Genomic DNA, 22,047 nt, shown 5'->3' with positions numbered 1-22,047 from the left:
ATTTACATTTCCACAGTTAAGGAAGATGAAAGAAAGGTGTCAAAAGCAGCGTGAAGGAGAGAGAACAGGAAGGTGGCTGTCCAGCAGCCAAAGAGAAGAAAACCAGGAGAGAGGAAACTAACATCCAGGATTACACAGCACATTATGTAAAACTGGAAAACCTCATACAGGAAGATGTGCAGTCTGTGATCAAGAACACACTGTAGAACATGTTATGATGCTGAGAGAAGAGAAGTGACACTGAAGCTTAAAGAAATAAAGACCAGGTTTGATTTAAGAGATCTAGAAGTCCTAGAGAGAAGAGTTATCTGTTGTTGTTTCTCAGGAGAACAGATGAGATGAAGAGAATATAACTATGGTGTGTTTATTTATTAAATGTTTTATATAGATTTTTCTCAGTGTATTTTCTTTTATGTAATCATCAGTGAATGTGTAGAGTCCCGATCCACACTCCAGTCCAGCTGGTGGCGGTAATTGAAGTTGAATTGTTGAATCTCAACTAATAAGCTGTTGAAATGTTGCAAATAGCTGCTATAAACTGTCTGTAGGCGGACCATCCAAACAAAGTGTAACCGTGTGTTTGCATAACTGTAAACTAGCTGCTGTTTTATGTTCTTTTGTTCTGTATTCATAAATAATTTTAGTCTAGTAAGACCACCGTGAAAAGAACAGCGTGAGCGGTACTCAGTGTGTGCTGTAGAGGGCGCCGCGGAGAAATGTAGCGTCTCTCTAACAACAGAAGAAGGATCAAATGACCAATCAGATGCGCCGTCAAAAAAATCAACAAGGAAGTCGTTTTAAGGCGCCAATTTTGTGTCGTCGTTGAAATTGAAATAGTTTTCTGTGTTTTGTTTGTTTTTAATCGGCACTTAAATTGCGACAATGACTGAAAACACGTTCCCTGTCTATACTGCGGATGCGATAGTGAACTTTTACCGAACAGAAGTCCTCACTGGTCAAGAGGCAAAACACTTCACCAAGAGCGATCTGACGCCTGCTCCAAAGGTAACAGTTGACATTAACACCTATCCGGTGTTTCTAATGTCTGCTGACCAAAAATTAATATTCAATAATAACAACGACATAATGAGTACGTTTGGAAGGTTTGTCAGAAGGTAGAAAAAGTACATAATGGACTTGATAGCCAAATTGGTGCGAGAGACCGAAGTGAGGAGTTATTTCTGTGTTCCACATGATGCGAACAGCTGTGCCAGATTACATTCAAAAATGTGAGGATTTAACGTTGTTTTGCTTACAAGCAAAGGCAAATACCTGTGACGCTGTGAGATGTAATACCTTATAAGAGTGAATAGGACAAGCTTAAAGAAAGGTCTACATCATTTCAAGGCTGTGTGGGTTTGGGGTTTTTTTGTTGTTTTTTTTTTTACAGTATTTTACGAATACGTTGGCTCAGTTTTGACAACAGTTTCAATATGTAAAACTCACAACGATTATATTGAAAACGTGGTATGCAATGGCCTTGTCTTCAAAGACTAAACGTAGAATGTAAAAAAAAAAAAATTTTTTAAATTTAATCACTATATTAATCGTAAAAAATTCAGTGAATTAATAATGAAATGCTGGAAAGCATGACACAGTGAACCCCGGTCACTGCAGTAACAGCAAACAAAAGGGAAGAAAGGTATTGCAGTTGTGCTAATGTGTCATTAGTAATGAGCTTACCTGGACAATGCTGGTCAAATAGGCAGACATGTTTTCAAACACAGGTTGCATTTATTCCCTATGTTAAGTAATAAGCATTTGAACTTTTGCTATTATGAGGTGTGTGTATTCTGAGGACTTAGCCTGTGATTTTATGTATTGCACTTTGTATGTAAGGACAGTTTCTCCATTCTCATTCTGTTGTGAAATCTGAGCCTAAGCAATTGTAAAATACTATAATACAATACTCACATGCTCCTGTGTACATTGAAATACGTATATGTTGTATACTGTGACTCTTCCTCCACGACTCAGCAGGGAAAACGTCTGTAACTTTGGAAGATACCCACTTGATTTGACTCACTCAGATAGAGCAGCAACGCTTAGTCGATTAATAGATCAGTCAGTCGACAGAATTAACTGGCAACTGTTTCTGTAATCGATTCATCGCTTTAGTTTTTTTTTTTAAGCAAAAACAGTGAACATTGTCTGGTTCCCGCTTCTCCAATGTGAGGGTTTTCTGCTTTTCTTGTTATACGTGATAGTAAATGAACATCTTTGGGTTTTGGATATGGCTGCAATTACAGATTATTTTCATTATCGATAAATCTGCTGATTATTTTCTAGATTAATTGATTAATAGTTTTGTCTATAAAATGTCAGAAAATGGCGAAAGGTGCCAGCTCTAATTTGCCAGATCGCAAGATGGTGGATTGAAATAGCTTGTTCTATTCGACCAACAGTCTAAGACCCCAAAATATTCAGTTTACTATCAGATATGACAAAGAAAAGCAGCAAATCATCACATTTGAGAAGCTTTAACCAGCAAATGCTTGAAAAATGAGCAATGAATGGAGAAAATAATCAATAATGAAAATAAAGCCCTAAAAAACTCAGCCAGCTGCTTTTGCACAGAACAAGGACTGTGGCTTTTGTCCCCCATCTCAAGGGATCATAGGGAACACAGCCAGCATGCACAGGAGGAATGAGTACAGCAACCAGTAACTCTCTCAATGTACAAATCTAAACCTGTCCCAATGGTGGGCGGGAAGCAGCTGTACGTTCTGCTAGCTAGACTTCAATGAGGCAAAGAACTGGACCAGATGAGATAACGGCGTGTATTGGAGATGTTGTTTGAGTCCTCTGTGGTCAGATAATAAACTACAGATCATTAACATAGCGCTCAATTATTCTCTCTTACAGCCAGAGGCAGTTCAAACGTTGTACATGAGAGTGTTGCATCTCCTGTATCGTTTCAGACCCGAGTGTCACTCCATGGTAAGTACTGATAGGTAATGTTAACCTGTTTGCATCCAAGCCTCGATCGAGGCTGTGCCTTTGGTGTGTGAATGATTAGTTTCTTGGCACCTTGCATGGTAGCCTCTGCCATCAGTGTGTGAATGTGAAGATGTAGTGTGAAGCGCTTTGAGTGGTCGGAAGACTAGAAAGGCACTATACAAGGACAGTCCATTTACCATGGATTCCAGTTTACACCGAGCAGTCTCACGTATCCCACTTTGTCTGGCATTATAATGTCACTTTCAACACTTTCAACACTTAGCCTGATATTTACGTAGGGACTGATGTGGTGGTATATATCACAGATAGAGTCATCACCATACATCTAGTTGTTATCTTTCCTTTATTTAAGAGCTTGATTGTCCTTTGTGTTTCGCCACAGGTTCCTCTTTTGGAGAACATTCAGTATCCAGTATACCATGAGGGGGCGACTGCTATCATGAGCGTCTACATGCGCATGTGAGTTTTCTTGCTTTTCTCTCCTGGATGTAACACAATATGTACCAACCGCCACAGAATGAAAGATGTGATGATCGCTGATAACAAGTTTATGGATATATATTTAGATATGTGTAAGCGAACCAAATGAACAGAGCACATTGCTGGTTTTCTTTTTCTTAGTTCAGTACTTGAAAGGCTCTGGAATTGGGTTTCAGCATGATTTTATGCAGGACGTGTATCTGATGTAGCTACAGTATGTATATAATTTTAACAACACTGTGATCTTTTTTAGGCGGCAGTTTCTGCCTATGTGCTTGGTGTACGATTTTTCACTGAATGACCTTCTAGCTCCAAGTAAGCATATGTTTTTCCGTTTTATCTGTCCAGCGTTTTTCTAAAACTACATCACATATTTGCTCACCTGACATTTGCTAACTAGATGTCAGGTGGCCCTGGATAATGGTCTTGTTCTTCCTTTCCAGAAAAACAGAAGACCCTGACTGTTCTAAGTGCCATCATGAACTTTCTTCACTTTAGGAAGCAGAGGATGGACATGATCTTGGAGAAGCAGGCCAGATTTGTATGTTATATCGGTCCACACAGGTGTAGTGGGGGGGTTGGCGGTAGGCACAAACCTTGTATCCTGAAGGTCAACAGTTAAACTACTCGGACTGGTAAGGGAAATGATCTCCGCAGCCTGAATATGCTTTCAACAATTACATAACCCCCACATGATGGTAAAATCGAATACTGCAGGCTGCACTGGACAGTTGTAACACGTTCAACTTTCCCTGAATAACGAAAGGTCTAAAATATAGCATAGGGCTACTTTAATTAGAAGTTTCCCAGTAAACGGTTTCAATGTGGTTTATGAAAATGAGCTAAAATAGATGCGGTTAGGTCTATAATGCAGAGAAGTCTCTTCTCACGCACGGTTTGCACTTGATGTTGTGTTTAAATCTTGATTTAACACTATTGATCCTCTCGCTGTTGTCAGAGGGCAGACATGGACAGGCTGCAGGCTTACACCAAAGGCAATTTAGAAGCAGAGAAGAAGATTGAGATGCTGACGTAAGTCTTGGATTAAATGTGTGATTTTTGTTGTTGTTTTTTGTGTATAACTGCTTCCATCTTCTTTTAATGTGACGTTCAGCTGCTTTTGTGCTGTTTTTATATCATGCCACCCTGGGCTTTTCCCCCTGCTACTTTCTGACCATGAATTGCGTAATCAAATACATAATGGTCAGAATAATGATGATAATATTTCATTTGCAGCCCTAAACTCTACATAATTGAATGATCTATTGTTATGTCACAATCACAAACTAATTATTTGATTAATAATCATGTTTTATAGCATAATGACACGCATGTCCTCGCCAGTGACGTAAAAGTTGCACACTTATCGATGTTTCTTGTCCATGTTCAGGACCATCCCGCCAGAGCAGCAGGCCGAGGCTGACGAGCTGGCGGCCGCGCTCTCTGAGCTGCAAGCCACCACCATGCACGAATACCAGGAAGTGGTAGGTGGTGATGAAGCACAGTCGAAATGATAAAACCTGTTGTCGTGTGTGAGCTCTCAAGTGAAACGAATGTATCTCCTTTCAGAATGCAAAAAATGACAGCATCGCAGAGTGGAAAACCAAAATTGCAGAGAAGACTCAGAAACTGGTAGGTGACTGTGATGTCAATATGTGATCCAACCTTATTATGTGGTGCTTTGGTCTGACGTCACAAACGTCCTCAGAAAGATGAATCAAAGTTGGAGACAGTAAGAGTCGAGGCCTTTCATTGAAAAGCTGTGTGTGCTGTTTGAATGTGTGTATCAGGCCCAGGTGAAGGTGGACGTCAGCAACCTGAAGGAAGATGTCGGCAAACTCAAGTCTCAGATTGTGGAGTCTCCGGAGGAGCTGAAGAGTCAGATGGAGAGGATGAGGGAGAACGTCAAGAACATCAAGAACTCCATTGTGAGTAGGAAAGCAAACAGGGCAATTTGAAATGAGCTTAGCCTGATATGTGTGACCAGTTATTGTCATTCAGCTGTATGATGAACTTTGATGGCACTGACTTCAGGAAGAAACGGATGAGCGTGTGGTGGAGCTGCAGAACATGGTGCAGAGTGTGACTCACACCGAGGCTGAGATCCAGCAGATGTACAACCTGCTGCAGGACCTGGAGAGCAGCATGAACAACACCAAGCAGCGGCAGGAGGAGGTATGAGCTGTATCCAGATCTGTCTGACAATGAGCACGGATCAATATCCCTATCCCTATGGAGCAGTAAAAAAACCTTACTTCCCCTTTTTGACCATCAAAATAAATATCTTGTCAGTGCTCTCTTGAGGACAAAACATGTCAATTATCTTCAGCATTTCTGAACTGACTTTCTTGTTAGTCACCAGCCGTCATAAACGTCGATCCCCATAAATCGATGCGCTAAGCTAATATTGGCCAATATGTTGTCTAAGCCAGTTTATTGGCCGTAATTGCCAAGCATCAGTGTTCTCCACACCCATGAGTACACACAGTGAAATATGTATCTTTTTTTGCTCTCTTACTAAATAAAAAATACAAGCAAGACTCAGGCAGCGTCCTCACACAGATTTCATGTACTGCTGATGGTTGAAAGGTGGTGGTCGCATACTGAAGGCCTGTATTTCATTAAAAATCAGTATATTGTTGTTGTGGTCGTGACAGAGAGTGAACCCCCCTCTCTCCCGGGGTCAATACAGGTCTGTCTTATCAAAAATGATTTTAGTTATGATAAGAGGTCAAATAAGCATTCTGTCTAAAGTGAAATACTTGTGACGACTGCAAAGGTCTTTGTGCAGGTTTGTTTAAATTGCATTTTTAGCTTTTTATGATGTTTAAAGCTCCAGTCCCAACACAAGTGGCTCCAGAATGAACATTCTCATTCTCATCTGCAAAGCAGATTATGCATTATATCATTTTTCTGTGTGTGTGTGTGTGTGTGTGTGTGTGTGTGTAGCACCAGGAGCTGATGGCTCAGTATGAGAAGAAACAGAAGGAGCTGAAGAACCTGTGCATTGAGGAAGGCCAGCTGAAGCGAGCTCTGGCCATGAAGCTGGACAAAGAGTCCAAACAGAACATCCGCAGGCAGAAGAAGAGGGAGATGAAGGAGCAGCACGTTCAAGACGTGTGGGGGTATTTAACACCACAATATATACATATACAACATGATTCTCTACTGGTCATTTCTACAATATCATGGAATTTACATAGTTGTAAATTTGATAAATCCTGTTTTGTAAACTGAAAGTTTAAGAACCAACGTTGAACTGTTTTCCAGGCAGTGTAACCAAATCCATCAAAAGCGTGAGGACATGGCTGACAAAATCCAAGAGATCTCCAGAGAGACGCAGCAGCTGAAGGCCAAGATCCAGAGCCTGAGAGACGTCTGCAGCAAAGAGACAGAGAAAGCTCAGGTACGAGCGCGACGGGGAACTTCGTCTCCTACGTGTCCCCCCCCCCACTGCCCACATCTTTTATGTTTCTGTCATGGCTTGAGACTAACATGTTTCGCTTCGCTGTGTCCAGGCTCTGTATGACACCCTGTCAACTTCAATGGATGAGCTGCACAGGAGAATTGAGACGCACGTTGTGGACCTGAAACGTGATGTCACCAAGATGTCTGCAAACTTTTAAATACATTTTCATCATATTACTGCATGGTATTACTCCTCTGTTATGTGTTTTTACTGTTCTGACCTTTTGTTGCCTTTTTGACCTTTTCTATTTAAAACGTTTAAAATAGAGTTGTTTCTTAATGACGTACGCTGCCATCTTTGACCTTAGTTAATAAATCTGATCAGTCCAGACTGTGTGGCTCTTCCATGCTTCAGGATGAGCACATATGCTGTCTTTTAATATACTGAGGAATGGCAAAACAGTGGCCATGTTAACATCGTTGCACCAGTGTGACCCAGAGATCGCACATTATAAGGTTTGTACATTTGTTCTGTGATCAGCCATGACTGAACCGACTTTCCAAAACGTCGATAACCTTCGTAGTCCAGTAAAATAAAACAACGCTATACAATTGTAAAGACTGTCATGGTTTCATATGCTGAAAAAAGAGCTAGTTAAAAAGATGCCTAAAGGGGCTGTAGCACCCCTTAAAGCATAAGGCTGGCGTCATTCTATATTTGAGATCTCTGAATAGACCAACAGTGTGTTAGTCCATTTCTCAAAAGTTTCTAACTTCCCTACCCTGTCTGTGGCACTCAAGCCCATTGCCTACTGAAGACATAAAAATGAATATAGTTATAATAAGGTTCGAGGGTTTTCAAATTGATGTTTATACCGAGCAGAAATGAACGGAAGCCACTGGTTGACTAGAATATTAGGAAAAATACATCCAAATATCTAAAGCTCTATAGCATGCATTCAGAAATGGTAAAGTATGCAACATTTGTAGTTAAAGGGTTAATCACCAAATGGCGATAACACTCGTGGGCGAATTTCCATGTGCTGGATGTATATTCATAAGTAATAATTTTAAATGTTCATATTGACTTCGGCCATTATAATAACTATAACTACAACTACAGGAGGAAGTTAAAATGCAAACTATTTTCTCTCTGGGTCTTTCTGAGTCCAAAGACGTGACTCTGGAGAACCAAACTGAATCCTTAGAACTGCTGCTGGAGGTCACGTCAGGTGTTCATGGTGGAGAAATAAACATTCCAAGGGCAAGAACAATGGTTTTAATACAGATATATTTAATACTATCTTAATAATGGCTTCATGCTGAATATGTGGTAAAATAAGGAGTTTTAGTTTCTTGTGAAAATACCCTTCAAAAGTGTTTCTTAAATTTAAGAAACTAGTATTGTAAATACATTTAGCACCACCTATCTGTGCTGGTGAATACATTCATCATACAGGAAAATCCTTCAGTGCTCAAAAATGAAAAGAATCTACTGGTTTTGTTGATGCGTGGTTGTGGTGGTGGCTTCCTGTCTCTGCAGGGCTACCTAAACTCTTAGTTGACGTCTTCGTTTCTGGGTCCTTGCTCTGAGTTAGGACGTGACTTGTTGGACTTCTTGAACGTGGCCAGCTGAGCTTTGTAATCTTTGACCTGAGTTCTCACCAAACGCAGCTCTTTACGCAGTTCATTGATTTCAGTGATCAGAGTCACATTCTCCTGCAGAGCAGACGACAACCACTGTTAGAATATCATGTCTTCAGTAAAACTCTGCTCAGACTCACATCACGGGAAGAAGAAACACTGAATGCCAGGAGCAGCAGACTTGTTTCAATAATCGTAAGAAACATAAGACTTGAATCCCTAATGACTGGTCAGAGGAGCTGTCCACGCCAGTGCTCTGTTTTATAATTTACCTTCATGATCTTGACATAGACTTTCTCGTGCTCCTCGGCAGATTTGGCCAGCCTCGTCTTGAGACTATTAACGGTCCTCTCCAGGTGATCACGCTGGCGACAGAATGCCCTCTGAATATCTTCGTCTACACTGCTTTTCTCCACCTTGGAAACAGCACACACACACACACACACGGTTCGCATACTCGCTTGCATTTCTTACAATATGTGTAAATTACAACTCTCAATAAGACTGTCGCCTGTTAGCTCGTGGTGGGATTTGTTGGGTCTCTGTAAATATTATAAAGAGTACAGTCTAGACCTGCTCTATAGGAAAAGTGCAATGAGATAACTTCTGTTATGAATTGGTGCTATATAAATAAAAGTGAAGTGTTTGTGAGGAGAGACTTGCCCCTTGTTTAATGTTGGTGCCATGAACTCTGAGATGAGCATCCAGTCAGCTCTAAGGGATCTACTACACTATGTGAACCACTCACCCCATCAGTCTGCGGTACATAGCGGGCGTAGATCATCTGCACGCTGTCCTTCAGTTTCCTTGGCTCCTGGATGAAGCCAACACAGTTATGGAGCTCTGACTTGAGCCGCTGAAGATGTGTCTCCAAATCTTTCACCTGACCACAGAAAAGATGTTAAAGGGTCTTGTTGAGGCACATTTTTGCCCTTATGTACATTAAAAGGGTCAGTGGTTGCTATAATTGTTCCTGCTGTCCATACTGACAACAAAGAGATCCCCTTAAAGCAATTTCAGTTTCGTGCATAAATAAATTATATCGGTAAGCTAATATGAGGCTTCAGCAGTCTGAGATAGACAAAGTCAAATAAAAAGTGTCTCTTTAGTGCCACTGCTCAGCAAGAAAACACTCTCCATGGAAGCACAAAGACGGAATGTCATACAGAAAAGTCGAGTTTTGGGAGATAACCCTTTGATTCCACTAACGCACACTGCTGAAGCCTGGTGTGGGAATTTATTTTTATAAAGGATGAGGACTGGATTTTGTCCCCCATCGGTAAATGGACTGTACTTGTATAGCACCTGTTTTGCAACCCCTCAAAGCACTTCACATGTCATTCGCACACTGATGGCAGGTGCCAACTGCTCATCAGTACAAAGAGATGAATTATTCGCACAAAGGTACAGTCAATTTGGGGTTGAGTATTTTGCCGGGATCGAACCGCCGGTCTTCCAATTAGAGGATGACCCGCTCTACCGCTAAGCCACTGCCGCCCGTGTAAGGGAGTTCTGCGTGGCCAGTATGAACAGGAGGAATGACTGCAGCTTTTAATGTACATAGTATAGTCAGTATTGTTTTAAGACAGACTTGAAAAAATGTGAAGCTATCCTTTAACGTAAAGCCGGGCAAAGTAATAAAGGTGCTGAGTATGTTCAGAATTTAGTAGACTTACAGATAGATAATTACAGATACTGATGGCTGCATTCCATTTGGGTGAGCCAGTCCCAGGGCTCTGTTGTTGCCCCCTGACTGACGTGGCTTACTGGGACACTTACTCACCATTAATGTTATTATTCACACTGGTGCTTTTCCAGCTTTGACATGTCAAAATGTCTGCTGTGAAAAGGGTCTATTCCCATCCTTCAAACAACATGGCTCATTTTGTACAATAGATGATGCAAACTGAGTGCCACAGAGCAACACCGTTATTGTAACTGTGAGAGTTTAACACCTACCAGAGTTGAGTTTAATGTGAATATCTACCTCACATCTGCCTTTCAGCTCTGAGACGCTCCAACATTTGACAATATCACATAACTGTTACTAGCTAATCAAAACGTATTAAAGCTGGAACAGTAGCATGTGTATCAGAATGTAATCAGGTGTTAGGTGTGTGCTCACTTTCTGCATCTCCTTATACATCTCCTTGTCTCTGGTCCTCAGTTTGAGCCTCAGGTCAGACACACTGAGCTTCAGCTGAGTGTTGCTCTTGTCGATTTGCACCAGCTCCTCCTCCAGCTGTCAAACAGCAGAAACAGCACATCACTGTCAACACTGCAGAGACTGCTTATCTGGACAAGTCAGACAACATGTCCCCAAGTAAGAGTCATCCTGGCATAGAGTACTGAGACTTACAATGAGACCGGTCTTAAAATGACTCGAATATCTGCTAATGCATTTTAAAACACCGCATTACATGCATACATTAACGAGATAAAAAAAGACACAATTACTTCTTCAAATGAACACATAACTCTAATTTAAGTTGTGTTTATTGTTTTAGTGAATGTGTGAATAAAACCTGACTGTATTCTGTACTGTAGAATGCTGGAGCTTTTCCATCATCACACACACACACACACACACACACACCTGATGGATCCGCTCCTTCTTCTCATTGATGTCATCTTGTTGAGGCTCAGTCTGTTTCTTTAACTCGTTTAACTGGAAATCAAGAACAAACTTCAACTTCTCCAGTTCCTGGTTCTTCTTCTTCAAGCTGGAGATGGTCTTATCCTGTATGAGTGAAGGGAATTTAGTGGAAGATGTTCTGTGTTGGCTTACTTTTGTATGATTAACGATATCTAATATTGTCATGACTCTCAATAACATTTCAGAAAACCCCAATATAAAGTGCTGAAGTATTGAACCAAACTCATCAGCTTCAAGATAAATCATGGCCTTACAAAAACTTGTTTAGAATATATTGGATAAATGTAAAAAAAGACAAGGGTATAGGGCAGTAACAAAAAAAATAAAAATAAAATAAAAATCTAAACTTTGCTGCATTTTAATCAAATCTATTCTAATCTAAAACATTGAAGCCCTGATCTCAGCCACCTTGTCCTGATTGGTCTTTTCATGTCCAGAGATCTGCCGCTTCAGGTCCTCGATGTCGCTCTCCAGGGAGCGGATCAGTCCCAGCAGCCTCTGCCGCTCCTGCTTCAGCTTGCTTATGTCTGTGCACCTCTCATCGATCTGTCTCTGCAGACTGTAGAACTGGGAACGAAGAAGAAACAGAGTAGGAGATTACATGAGAGACAGACGGGGAGAAAGATGGAGAGAAGCATGCATGGACTGAAAACATTACAGTTTAGATTCCACTGAATAACAGGAGCTTTGCTCACCTTTTGTGTCATGATACCAGTCTCTCCTTTCAGATTCGTGTTGGTCTCTTTCTCAGTGTGCAGTTTCCTCTCATACTTGATTTGGATGTCATGGATCTTCCTCTCCTCATCCTCCTCTACTTGCTTTATGATCTCTTTAAACTCACAGATCTGCTGCTGTGCATCCTCCTGACACTGCACAAAATAAAAGTCGGACAAAATCACAGTGTACACAAGAACTTCCCTGGTTTCATGTGGTGTCCCTTCTACTTGACACTATCTGCTCCTCCTGACTAACCTGAGCCAGGAGGCGAGTCTTCTCCTGCAGCTTGGCCTCGTAGAGCTGCGTCAGCTCCTCCGAGGCTTGGATTTTGCTCTCCTCTGCAGCCTTCAGCTGCTTCTCATAGTCTTCCTGCATTCTTTGATATTTCTGCTCAAGATCCTGGTACCTCTCGTGCTCCACAATCAGCTTCTGGCTGTAGGATAACTCTGTGTGTGATTGATTGGTAGACAGACAAATGGAATGATTGATCCTTGTAGAAACAAAGACACACTGTCCTTGGATTGTGCGGACACTGATCCCGTCGTCTTCTTACCTAAATCCTTCAGCTCTTTTGAGTGTTTCACAGTAACCTCTGCAGAACTCTCCTGGTGCTCACGTTCCTGCTTTTCCATCTCTGTCTTCATGGCCTACAGGTACAGTACATGTTAGAAGTACACAATCCATTCCAAAGGCAAAAACAACCTCTGTGCTGTCTGTATAATTTTTAAAAATTCTTTCAAAACGTACCACTAGAAAGTAATGAAGTAATGTTAATACAAGAAACGGAGTAATAGTAATTAAATACAGGCATTGTTGGCTTCTGGTAGACATTCTGACCTTCAACTGTGAGTAAAAAAAGACACTGAGTATATTTGGAGTAGAGCTGTCTGATAGGTGACCAGCAGACCTGTTGCATTGTTTTCTGAGATTCTATTTGCTGGGTAAACTTGTCTGAAAGCTCCTTCATCTTCTCATTGTAGTTCATGTCCTTCAGGCGGAGCTGGTACTCGTTCTCCATCTGCAGCTCCTCCAGACGCATCTTCAGCTCCAGCATGTTCTGGGTCTGCAACAGAGACAGACAGGAACATAGGGGTTGGATAATTATGTTGAATATTGCCCATGTGTTACTAACCGTTTGCTATGTGATTATTGTCTATTTCTATGTCACCTATGAAGCTCAATGAGATCAACTGAGGCGAACTAAGTAAAACTGTACTCAAGCATTTTTATCTGTAAAATAGTATATATTTACAATACACACACACACACACACACACACACACACACACACACACACACACACACACACACACACACACACACACACATGCATGCACACATAGTCCATAATAATATTTTACATTGGTGGCACAAAATTGCAGTCAAAAATGTGATGCAGGACAACCAAAAGGGTTTTCACAGTACTTCCTAACAATAACATGACAGTTGTTATTTAGTCACAGCTGTGCAAATCCTCCCAGTGCTCTGGTAAAGTGTTTCCCCTATACTGTGCATGTACAAGAGGGTCCTGGGTTCCCTTCCACCGGGTGGCTGGGGCCTTCCTGTGAGGGGTTTGCACACAGTTCACCTGTGTGGGATTCCTGCAGGTGCTCTGGTTTTCTTCCACAGTGCAAAGACATGCAGCTTAGATGATTTTGTGAATGGTGAATGAATGTCTGTCTATATGTAACAAGGATGGTGGACTGGGTACAGGTGCAGGACAAAAACAAAAACAGCATGCAAAGGAGACGGAGAGGTTTTCTACACACTGTAATTTGCAAGCTCCCAAAATTTGAATTGACGTTTGGACCTGGCGATGAGCACAGCCCCACAGCAGTTCATTTCAAGAAGGCGGGCCATGTCATAAGCAGCCTGAGGTATACTGGCATTGAAAGAGTAAAAAAGTCTCCTACCGGTGGGGATCAGGATAAACACTGTGTCACCCATGGTTTAAATGAGGAGTTAATACCCTTTTTGCAAAAATAATAAATACAAAACGTAATTTCCTTTATCCTCTCTCTGATGATATGTGTCAAACCTAGACCACCTACTGATTTGTTTCTTCTCATGTGCATTGCAAAAAGCAGTCCATTTTTTAGGAATTATGTATCTTTTCTGTGCGTAGCTAATTGATAAGGGGGTTACTGTGTATCATGTGACTCCTAATTGCTGTCATTTCTGATCTGTAGTCTGCTTTTTGTTCACATTTTGCCTGACGAACACCTTGTAGGTTGAAACGTTGCATCACTAACAATTTAGGGAACTTGCAGTAAGCAGACAACCTCTCATTTCCTTTGTCTGTCTGTATGTCAGCTCTGTAACAGACTGGCAACCTGTCTAGGATGTAGTACCCCTCTTGTACTGCAGTGCATGCTGGGATAGGCTCCAACCCCCTGCGACCCTGTCCAGGATAAGTGGAGAAAATGGACTGATGGATGTGCATGTGCTGTAATAGAAAACTGGCATCCACCTATTAAAAAAACAACGGTGTTTTTGAAACTCATGTCGATAAACTCTTCAGCGTGTCTCATCCTACTATAAATAACTGAGAGAATGGTGGGGGGGCAGTTTCAAAACAGTGGCCTGGGAAAATAGTGTCACCATAACACAATCAAAATGCAGTGTTTAAAATACTAAACTGGAGCCAACATACTATCTTAATGTCACCATTCCACTCAGCTAGGTTGATCTATATAATGATAATTTCAATGCTGACTAGGGAGAAACACTTTCAGGGACTGTAGCTGTAGCTACGGGCTGTCATGGTATGATCCATGAATCATGGTATGATGTAGTCCAGATTTTCATGTGGAGAATGTTGACACATATGCAAGTCAAATGGCCTAATGCAGACACACACACAGACGGACCTTCTCCTCCAGGTCTGACTTGGTGACAAGGATCTCTTCAGTGTGGACGATCTGCCTGTTGCTCTTCAGTCCTCGGCCCTCCTTATCGATGATCTTCCACATCAACAGGCAGCCGTCTTCAGACACTGTCAGCAGGAACTGATCGTCAAACGTGATCACCATCTGAGGACACACAAGGTTAGTCAGTTGCTGTTCTTCTTAGTTATATCATGGTTGACAGATCATTCCAGTTTTCAAATAGCATTCAAAGGTGATGGATTTCTGCTTCTCTGTCAGTTTAGTGTGTGCACAGTGCACATCAACATTTAGACCAACCTTGGTAACGGGGCCACAGTGAGCCTGGTACACGATCCATTCCTTCTGAATGGGTAACGGGTATTTAATGGCCCTGATGGTTCCACTGGACGTCCCGGTGAAGACAACCCTGCCGGAGTGAGACACTGCCACAGCGCTGTGAGCTACCTCATCAGCAGGAACCTCCCTCAGGACCTGTGGAACCAATGACCAAGATATATAGAATATAATCCTGCATGTCTTTGCACTTTTTGGCTTGTGACTCTTTAAAACGAGCAAGGTCAACTCTCTTGTCAAAGGTTGCATACTGTATTTTCAATAGCTGTGAGCGCCTCAAGCAAACTGTGATTCTTACTCTCTCAGATCGTTGAAGAGGTAAAACAATCCTGTATTTGCATGAAAAAAGCAAAAATAAATGTCAAAATGTAGAGAAATATGTTTGTTTTTGTTTTTCTTACCAAACTTCTGAAAGCTGCTCTAATCAACATTTTTGTATTAGCATCAATCAAAAGACTATGTGTATTGTGAAAGGTGTAACTTGTAGTGATGAATCCACAGAGAATTATCACCCAGCTCTGCAGTCCCCCTTAGCTCTACATAGCGGTTTAGCATCTTTCAGCTCATTCTTTCGGTTTGGTTAGCGACTAGTTGGTGAACATTTAGCATGTCGTTCTTACTGACCTGACAATCTTGGATCTCCTTCAGTGTGAGGTCTGTTCCCACAGCCAGGATGGTCGTGCAGTCTGAAGAGAAGGCAACACCTGTGTAGCTGCAGGACTTCAGGACGCTCTCAGACTCACGCTTGCCGGTCTGCGTGTTCCACTCGTACACCGCGCCATCCATCCCACAGGACACCAGCCGGCTGTCGTCCAGACTCCATTCAATGCCACGCACCTGCGAAAACGTTTCTACTGTACTATAGCTTTTTGGAGAGGCATGTTTACCGCCGCCCAATTGTTTGACAAATATGATCACTTCTCTGACTTTGGACACTGTCCTGCCAAAGGGACACACACACACACACACACACACACACACACACAGTGTGGTGGAGACTGTAACTCACTCACTTTTTCCACGGGCTGTATGATACACTCTCCTGCCGGACTCACCTTTCCATTGTGGCCTTTCAGGTTGAGGATGTTCTCAAAAGAGGTGACGGAGTAGATGTAGATGACATTTCCACTGACAGCTGCAAACATGTGGCCACCGTGGCTAAAAGCACACTAAGGTGTGGAGAGAGAAGGTGAAAACAATGGTAAGAGCTCAAAAGTGTATCATGTGGCTGAGATATCAGCTATTTAGACATACTGAGTTAACACACAATCAACACGCGCATATAACCCACCTCTCTGCAGCCGCGCACAGTGAACTCCTTGAAGGTGCGGATGTCATCAATAAGCAGGTTCATCAGCCTGAGTTTGTCTGAAAAGCCCACCAGGATGAAGAGGCCAGTGGGGTGCAGAGCCACGCTGTACGCCTCCTCTTGAAACTCCTTGTACAGCTCCAAAACTCTAGTGACAATTCAGAGAGAGGCGACGGAGAGACATAGGCTCTGTGTTTACTGCCATTTGGGTTCTGTGTACATAAATAACACCGAACACAGGGCTCGATAAGTCACTTTCTTAAATCGTGTTTTAATACCAGCAGTGTTTAATTGTTGGGGCTCTACAAGCAGAACCCCACACCCCCTTCCAGGTCAGGAATGGAAAATGATTCCCTCCCTCAGACATGCCCATGCCTCACCACACTTCATCATGCAGTATAAAATACAGTAACTCACTTCATTTATATGTGTATGACTCAAAAAATGACGCCTAAGTCTGTGTAGAGAAATTATACATCACTACTAATACATCACTCGACATAGACAAAATAGCAAAGAGCTTGGGTGTGATTTTGTCTCTTACTTTGTTTCGTAGTTCCAGATGCGGACAGAGTGGTCCAGAGAGCTGGTGGCTACGAGGGGCTTTCGAATGCAGATGGACAAACCAGTGATGGACTTAGAGTGGAAGGACTGCGACAGGAACTCAAAATGAACGTGTTCCTCCTGATGGATAGAGTTACAAACTACATCTCAGGGTCAAACTTAGGATCTAAAGTCACGGTGAAGTTGATTTGATGTCTAAAACATGAGGAAACGCAGGACAGCAGAGGAACACAAAGGGAAGAATGTGCCAAGAAAGCAATGCAAGGGGGAGATATATATATATATATATATATATATAGTATATATAGTATATATATACAGTATATATATGTAACAAATTGTATGGCAACCCATTCAGTAGTTGTTAGGATATTTCTGTCTGGACCAAAGTGGTGGACCGACTGACCGACAGACTGAGATCCAGGCATAGAGCCAGGCAGCTAGCATGGCTAAAAAGAAAAAAGAAAGAAAAGAAAGAAAGAAGGAAGGAAAACAGCAAGAGAGTACTTACCAAAAGACAAAGCAGCGAAAGTGAAGGAAAATGTGCAGAAAGAGTAAAAAAGTAATCTAAGTGAATTGAACTGAAAGTTTTGATTGGTGACTAGCCAGTATGGTGGTGGTTTTGGTGGAGGAGGTCGTAGTGAAAGGATTCTGGTAGTAAAATAGCACTGTCATACAAACATGACGTCTGTATTGGTGTGGAAATGTTGCTTCAGGTAGAGGTTTGAGTAATAGATGCATACGTTTGAGGGTATAATACAATATAAATACAATGTTGCCGTGGAAGAATAATCTACCAGGAATATGGGCTTGCATGTATTTTATTGGCCAACACGGTGCCTTGTCAGATGACATCACATTGCGTTGTGGAGGAAGTATTTTGCCGGACGAGCCTGCGTCTTTCGCATTGCAGCGCAGTGGTCTCATTGAAATGAAAGAGGAGGATGTGTTTTTTTTAATGCAGTGCTATTTGAACACTATCAGTGGTGGTGCTGGTAGAGGTGACTGTACTACCTTGTTCATCTCCACAGAGGACAGGCTGACGCTGTACAGCTGTCCTCTGTCTGTGCTGATGGCCAGAGTCTCCTCCGCTGGACTGATGCACATGGTGTCGATCTCCTGGCATTCAGCCGGGGTCAGCTCATTGCTGTATGGGTCTGGAGGGATCTGACAGAAAAGAATACACATGTGTTCACTTTGAAACACAGAGGCTGCAGCACCACTGTTACCTGCATTAACATTTACCTGTATCTCCCTGCTTCTTCTATAACTGTCCTCCGCATTTTTTTCAAAAAGACAGACGGTGCCGGACCCCAAAGAGCATGCGAAGCCCTTGGAGTAGGACAGAATGGCTCTGATGCGAGGCACATTGGGGCCTTCATCCACGTCAGCGTCTTTGATCTTCTGCATTTCCACTTGCCTGTGCAGTGAATTCATGAAATTTACAACAGGGAGATTCAGCAAAAACAAACAGATCTGTCAAGGATGCACCAAAACCATGTCGATAATTTGCATAAAGCAAAGTTAGCTTGATTGAAAGAACCAATGACTGGAAGTCTACTGAGTCACCATTATACCCATGACACTGTAAAAAAATGCTGTTGATGGTTTTATTACTAGGGAGATTAACAAAACATTCTCACAAAACACACATGGTCCACTAGCATTTCCAGAGCTACATCTCACGGTCTTCATCAGTGGATGAAGTTTGCTCAGTTGTCATGGAGATAGCTCATTTGTCTTCACGTGACAACACTGAGCTGTTACCACATGACTGAAGACTTGAGCTCTATTACAGAACAATTAGATATATCAGGCTTTGGATACACAGGCAATGCTTTCTAGCAGAGGTGGGACAAAGTCATTGTTTTGCAAGTGACAAGTAAGTCTCAAGTCTTGGCTATGAAGTCCTGAGTCAAATCTACATCCTAAACCTTTAGTTTTGAAGTTTAAACAAGCAATTGCGGACCCTTCACAAAATGTCTTGCCATTTTTTTTTAACAGAGCAACAGTTAGTACATTTACAAAAATAATGTATACTTTTAAAAATCTGCATTCGTTATTTTTGCGTAAACTTAAAGCAGACTGATCAGGTGTGCCTTGGAATCTTATTCCCGTGACACAGTTTCAGTGATTTGAAAATTCTGAGCCGAATGTTTGTCATGATTCATAGTCTTTACATCAGAATGTGATAATCCGAGGTAACATCGTTTGTCCATCTGTTGCCAAACCCATCCCTCAACTCAACTTTATTCATATAACACAGTAGATCCACAGTGCTTTACAGCACACACAGAGAAAAACAAGAAAGAAGGAAACAATCAATACACAGAGCCCACAGGGACAACACAGACCTACAGAGACTTCAGGGGACATACCTGAGCTGGTTAAGTTAGGCACAGTTAAAGGCCAGGGAGTAAAAGTGTGTTGTAAGGAGACTGTTGAAAGTCTCAATAGTGGGGGAGAATCGGAGGGTGGGAGGAAGAGAATTTCATAGTTTTGGGACAGCGATAGAGAAGGCCCTGCCCCCATAACACTTAGTCCTGGATCTCGGGACAAACAGAAGTCTTTGGTCAGATGATCTTAGTTGTCTCACAGTGTGATATGGGGACAGGAGTTCTGTAATGTAAGAGGGAGCACGTCCATTTAACACTTTGTAGACAAATATCAGGATTTGCCAAACGTGATTGGCTATCAGATTGATTCAAAATATATCCATTGTCAAGAAAATGAAGAATTGATTCACTGCACACTTTTTTCTACAACATGCGTTTTAACGGACTTGAGCAGGTTCTCAAGTCAATCCAAGTCCAAGTGAAGTCAAAGTGGAGTTGCAAGTCTCTTTTGATTTTGTCTAAAGTAATCACGTTCATGACTCAAGTCTGACTGGAGTCCAAGTCATGTGACTTTTTTGGTTTTGGTGTTTTGTAAGGATTTGCTGAGAACAAACACTGTGTAGTCAATTACATTAAGCAAATGTGGACTCTGTAATCTCACCATGAACTCTTATCTGGCCTATGCTACACATTTACTGTAAGTGACCTAAGAGTTTCTAAAACAATCTGTGGATAAACAATGTTGAGCTTCTGACCTGTCAGACTGCTCCTGCACAGCCTTAGAGGCAATGTTAATCTCTCTTCGCAGGTCTCCAGACTCAAACACCAGCAGCCTGCCTTTGTCCGTCCCAGCGATCACCCGCTCCTCCGTCATCCAGGTGTGACACAGGAAGTTAATGGACTCCACCTTTGGGAAGCTGCTCTGTTTCAGGGCTCCCTCTGAGTAGCGGAACTGCTTGAACACACCAGCTCCACTCACACAGAGCTGCATGTTGTTGTAAGGGTTGAAGCTGACCTGATGGGACGTCAATAAAATAGTATAACGTGCTCGGAGCATGTAGAAGAGCTGTGGCTGCACTGATGCAGCATGGATGACTCACCTGGGTAACAGGATTATTTGAGTTACTGGTCTTCACTGTTGCCAGCACTTTCTGTTTTTCCCAAAGCCAGAAGATCAGCATCCACTCTGGCCCGCCCGTTTGGCCTATCAGGTACTTGGAATCAGGGGAGAAAGCCATGCACACGAACTCTTGAAAAAGCATGTCTCCTGCAGTCAGGACTTTCCTCCTCCTGCCCTGCTCGTGCTGCAGGTCGAACACTGTGATGGCGGCCTTCTCACCACACTCTGACACTGCCAAGTAACGCCGGTTGGCACTGATGGCCAGAGCACGCATGCCCTGGCTGTTCTCAGAGCCTGTAGAGACAACAGCAATGGAAATAACTAACATTAGAAAAATAAGAGGAATTTCATAGGGCTAATACCACACGAGATAAACAGGAACTCGCCAAACGACATTAGCAAGGTACTTTAATTCCTTCAGAGAAGTGACTCGACACTGACACAATCATTCAGCCTACCTGGAATGAACCTCTGACATCTTTGGACAGTGTTGTAGCACACACAGTTGTTTCCGCAGGGGAAAACGACAGTTTGCTCATCGAAGAAACACAAATTGTTACTCACACTTGTCCGTAGACCGAAGATAAAATGCGACTGGGCAACAACAGTAGCCATTTTTCGGTGGCGTTTAAAGTTTTTTTAAGCTGTAAAATCACTGAAACCTACAAAGTCTCTCCACACATAACGACTACCTCCACCACTCACATTCATTTAGTTTCAGAAAGGAGTAAAACCTCCATGGAAAGGTATGCTACTGTGATTAGAGTCCCGTCGCTAGGCAACCCAGGAAATCCCGCGAGAACCTGAGCACCCTCTCCGTTGCCGGTCTTCTCGCACACGTCTCTCCATCCACCATATCATCCAGACTTTGCATTATTCCCCCTTTTCTTTATCTTTTCCCCGCACATTGTAGCAAACTGCTGTTTGCCTGCTAATTTATGTCCGTTTCTTTCTCAATGACACGCGTAGTCTCGCGGGACTTCGGGGGTTGCCTAGCGACGCAACTCTAACTAGCAGCACGAGTGACACTGTTTATCAAGGGCCACAGTTTTGAGGTACTTACTTTACCTGAGTATTATCATATTATACTGCCACTTTCTACTTCTACACGATGTTTCATGGTTCCACTACTCCACTGACAGTCATGCTAGTTAGGCTACTTTGCATCATATTAAGATTTTACATACAAAATCATTTACAAAATACAAAATAGATGCGTCGTTAAAGATTATTACCATACAGTGAATAAAGTAGTTAGTAGCTTCAGTGATAATAATCCAACAATATGGTATCAAATATGACAATACAACTCTGGCAGGGCCTTTCAGCTGCATGGTCGCACTTTAACTTTTAATACGTTAAGTACATTTTGCTGATCATATTTTTGCACTTTTGCAGCCTGTACAGTGGACAAAAGAAAGTTAAAATACTTGTAATAAGAAGTGAAAGTTAAGGTCGTGGGTTAAAATAATATAATTCTAACTAATTACTTATTAGAGCGTGATCTAGTGGCATCTTGGTGCACCATGCTGCTGGAGGTTTTCAGCGCTGAGTTGTTTTCTTCTGCCTGCTGCATGGAGCCGAAGTGGGAGTTAGACGATTCCTTTTCACAGACATAAATAAATAAATCA

The 22,047-nt window shown here is 42.2% G+C and overlaps 2 protein-coding genes across 4 annotated transcripts; one reads left to right on the top strand and one right to left on the bottom strand.

The window, feature by feature from the left end:
• Nucleotides 1–128: 128 nt before the first annotated feature.
• Nucleotides 129–7,238, top strand: nuf2 (UF2 component of NDC80 kinetochore complex). Of its 2 annotated transcripts, none has more exons than XM_044211446.1 (13): nucleotides 129–266; nucleotides 2,866–2,940; nucleotides 3,344–3,420; nucleotides 3,695–3,756; nucleotides 3,885–3,982; nucleotides 4,400–4,473; nucleotides 4,832–4,925; nucleotides 5,011–5,073; nucleotides 5,232–5,369; nucleotides 5,476–5,616; nucleotides 6,391–6,566; nucleotides 6,712–6,847; nucleotides 6,960–7,238. In XM_044211446.1, exons 2-13 carry the CDS (start codon nucleotides 2,890–2,892, stop codon nucleotides 7,065–7,067), a joined length of 1,218 nt encoding a protein of 405 aa, XP_044067381.1. In that variant the 5' UTR covers nucleotides 129–266; nucleotides 2,866–2,889; the 3' UTR covers nucleotides 7,068–7,238. The 2 variants fall into 2 exon arrangements, with proteins under 2 accessions (XP_044067381.1, XP_044067372.1); XM_044211437.1 differs by lacking the exon at nucleotides 129–266 and adding an exon at nucleotides 756–1,005.
• An 885-nt stretch (nucleotides 7,239–8,123) lies between these two features.
• On the bottom strand, nucleotides 8,124–22,041 carry cfap57 (cilia and flagella associated protein 57). Of its 2 annotated transcripts, none has more exons than XM_044211351.1 (21): nucleotides 21,907–22,041; nucleotides 20,397–20,710; nucleotides 20,052–20,311; nucleotides 18,206–18,380; nucleotides 17,975–18,127; nucleotides 16,941–17,080; nucleotides 16,379–16,544; nucleotides 16,143–16,256; nucleotides 15,712–15,924; nucleotides 15,052–15,225; nucleotides 14,737–14,898; nucleotides 12,774–12,929; nucleotides 12,420–12,513; nucleotides 12,122–12,312; nucleotides 11,845–12,018; nucleotides 11,558–11,716; nucleotides 11,090–11,233; nucleotides 10,619–10,735; nucleotides 9,242–9,376; nucleotides 8,766–8,909; nucleotides 8,124–8,568 (listed from the first exon to the last, which is right to left on the bottom strand). In XM_044211351.1, the coding sequence occupies exons 1-21, from the start codon at nucleotides 21,929–21,931 to the stop codon at nucleotides 8,407–8,409; spliced, it is 3,372 nt and encodes a 1,123-aa protein (XP_044067286.1). In that variant the 5' UTR covers nucleotides 21,932–22,041; the 3' UTR covers nucleotides 8,124–8,406. The 2 variants fall into 2 exon arrangements, with proteins under 2 accessions (XP_044067286.1, XP_044067277.1); XM_044211342.1 differs by lacking the exon at nucleotides 21,907–22,041 and adding an exon at nucleotides 20,875–21,354.
• Nucleotides 22,042–22,047: the final 6 nt, after the last annotated feature.

The sequence above is a fragment of the Siniperca chuatsi genome, linkage group LG2, assembly GCF_020085105.1.
Source record: "Siniperca chuatsi isolate FFG_IHB_CAS linkage group LG2, ASM2008510v1, whole genome shotgun sequence".
Classification (NCBI taxonomy): Eukaryota; Metazoa; Chordata; class Actinopteri; order Centrarchiformes; family Sinipercidae; genus Siniperca; species Siniperca chuatsi.
Note: the sequence above shows the minus strand (reverse complement) of the source record. Positions and strands in the feature narration are given on the sequence as shown.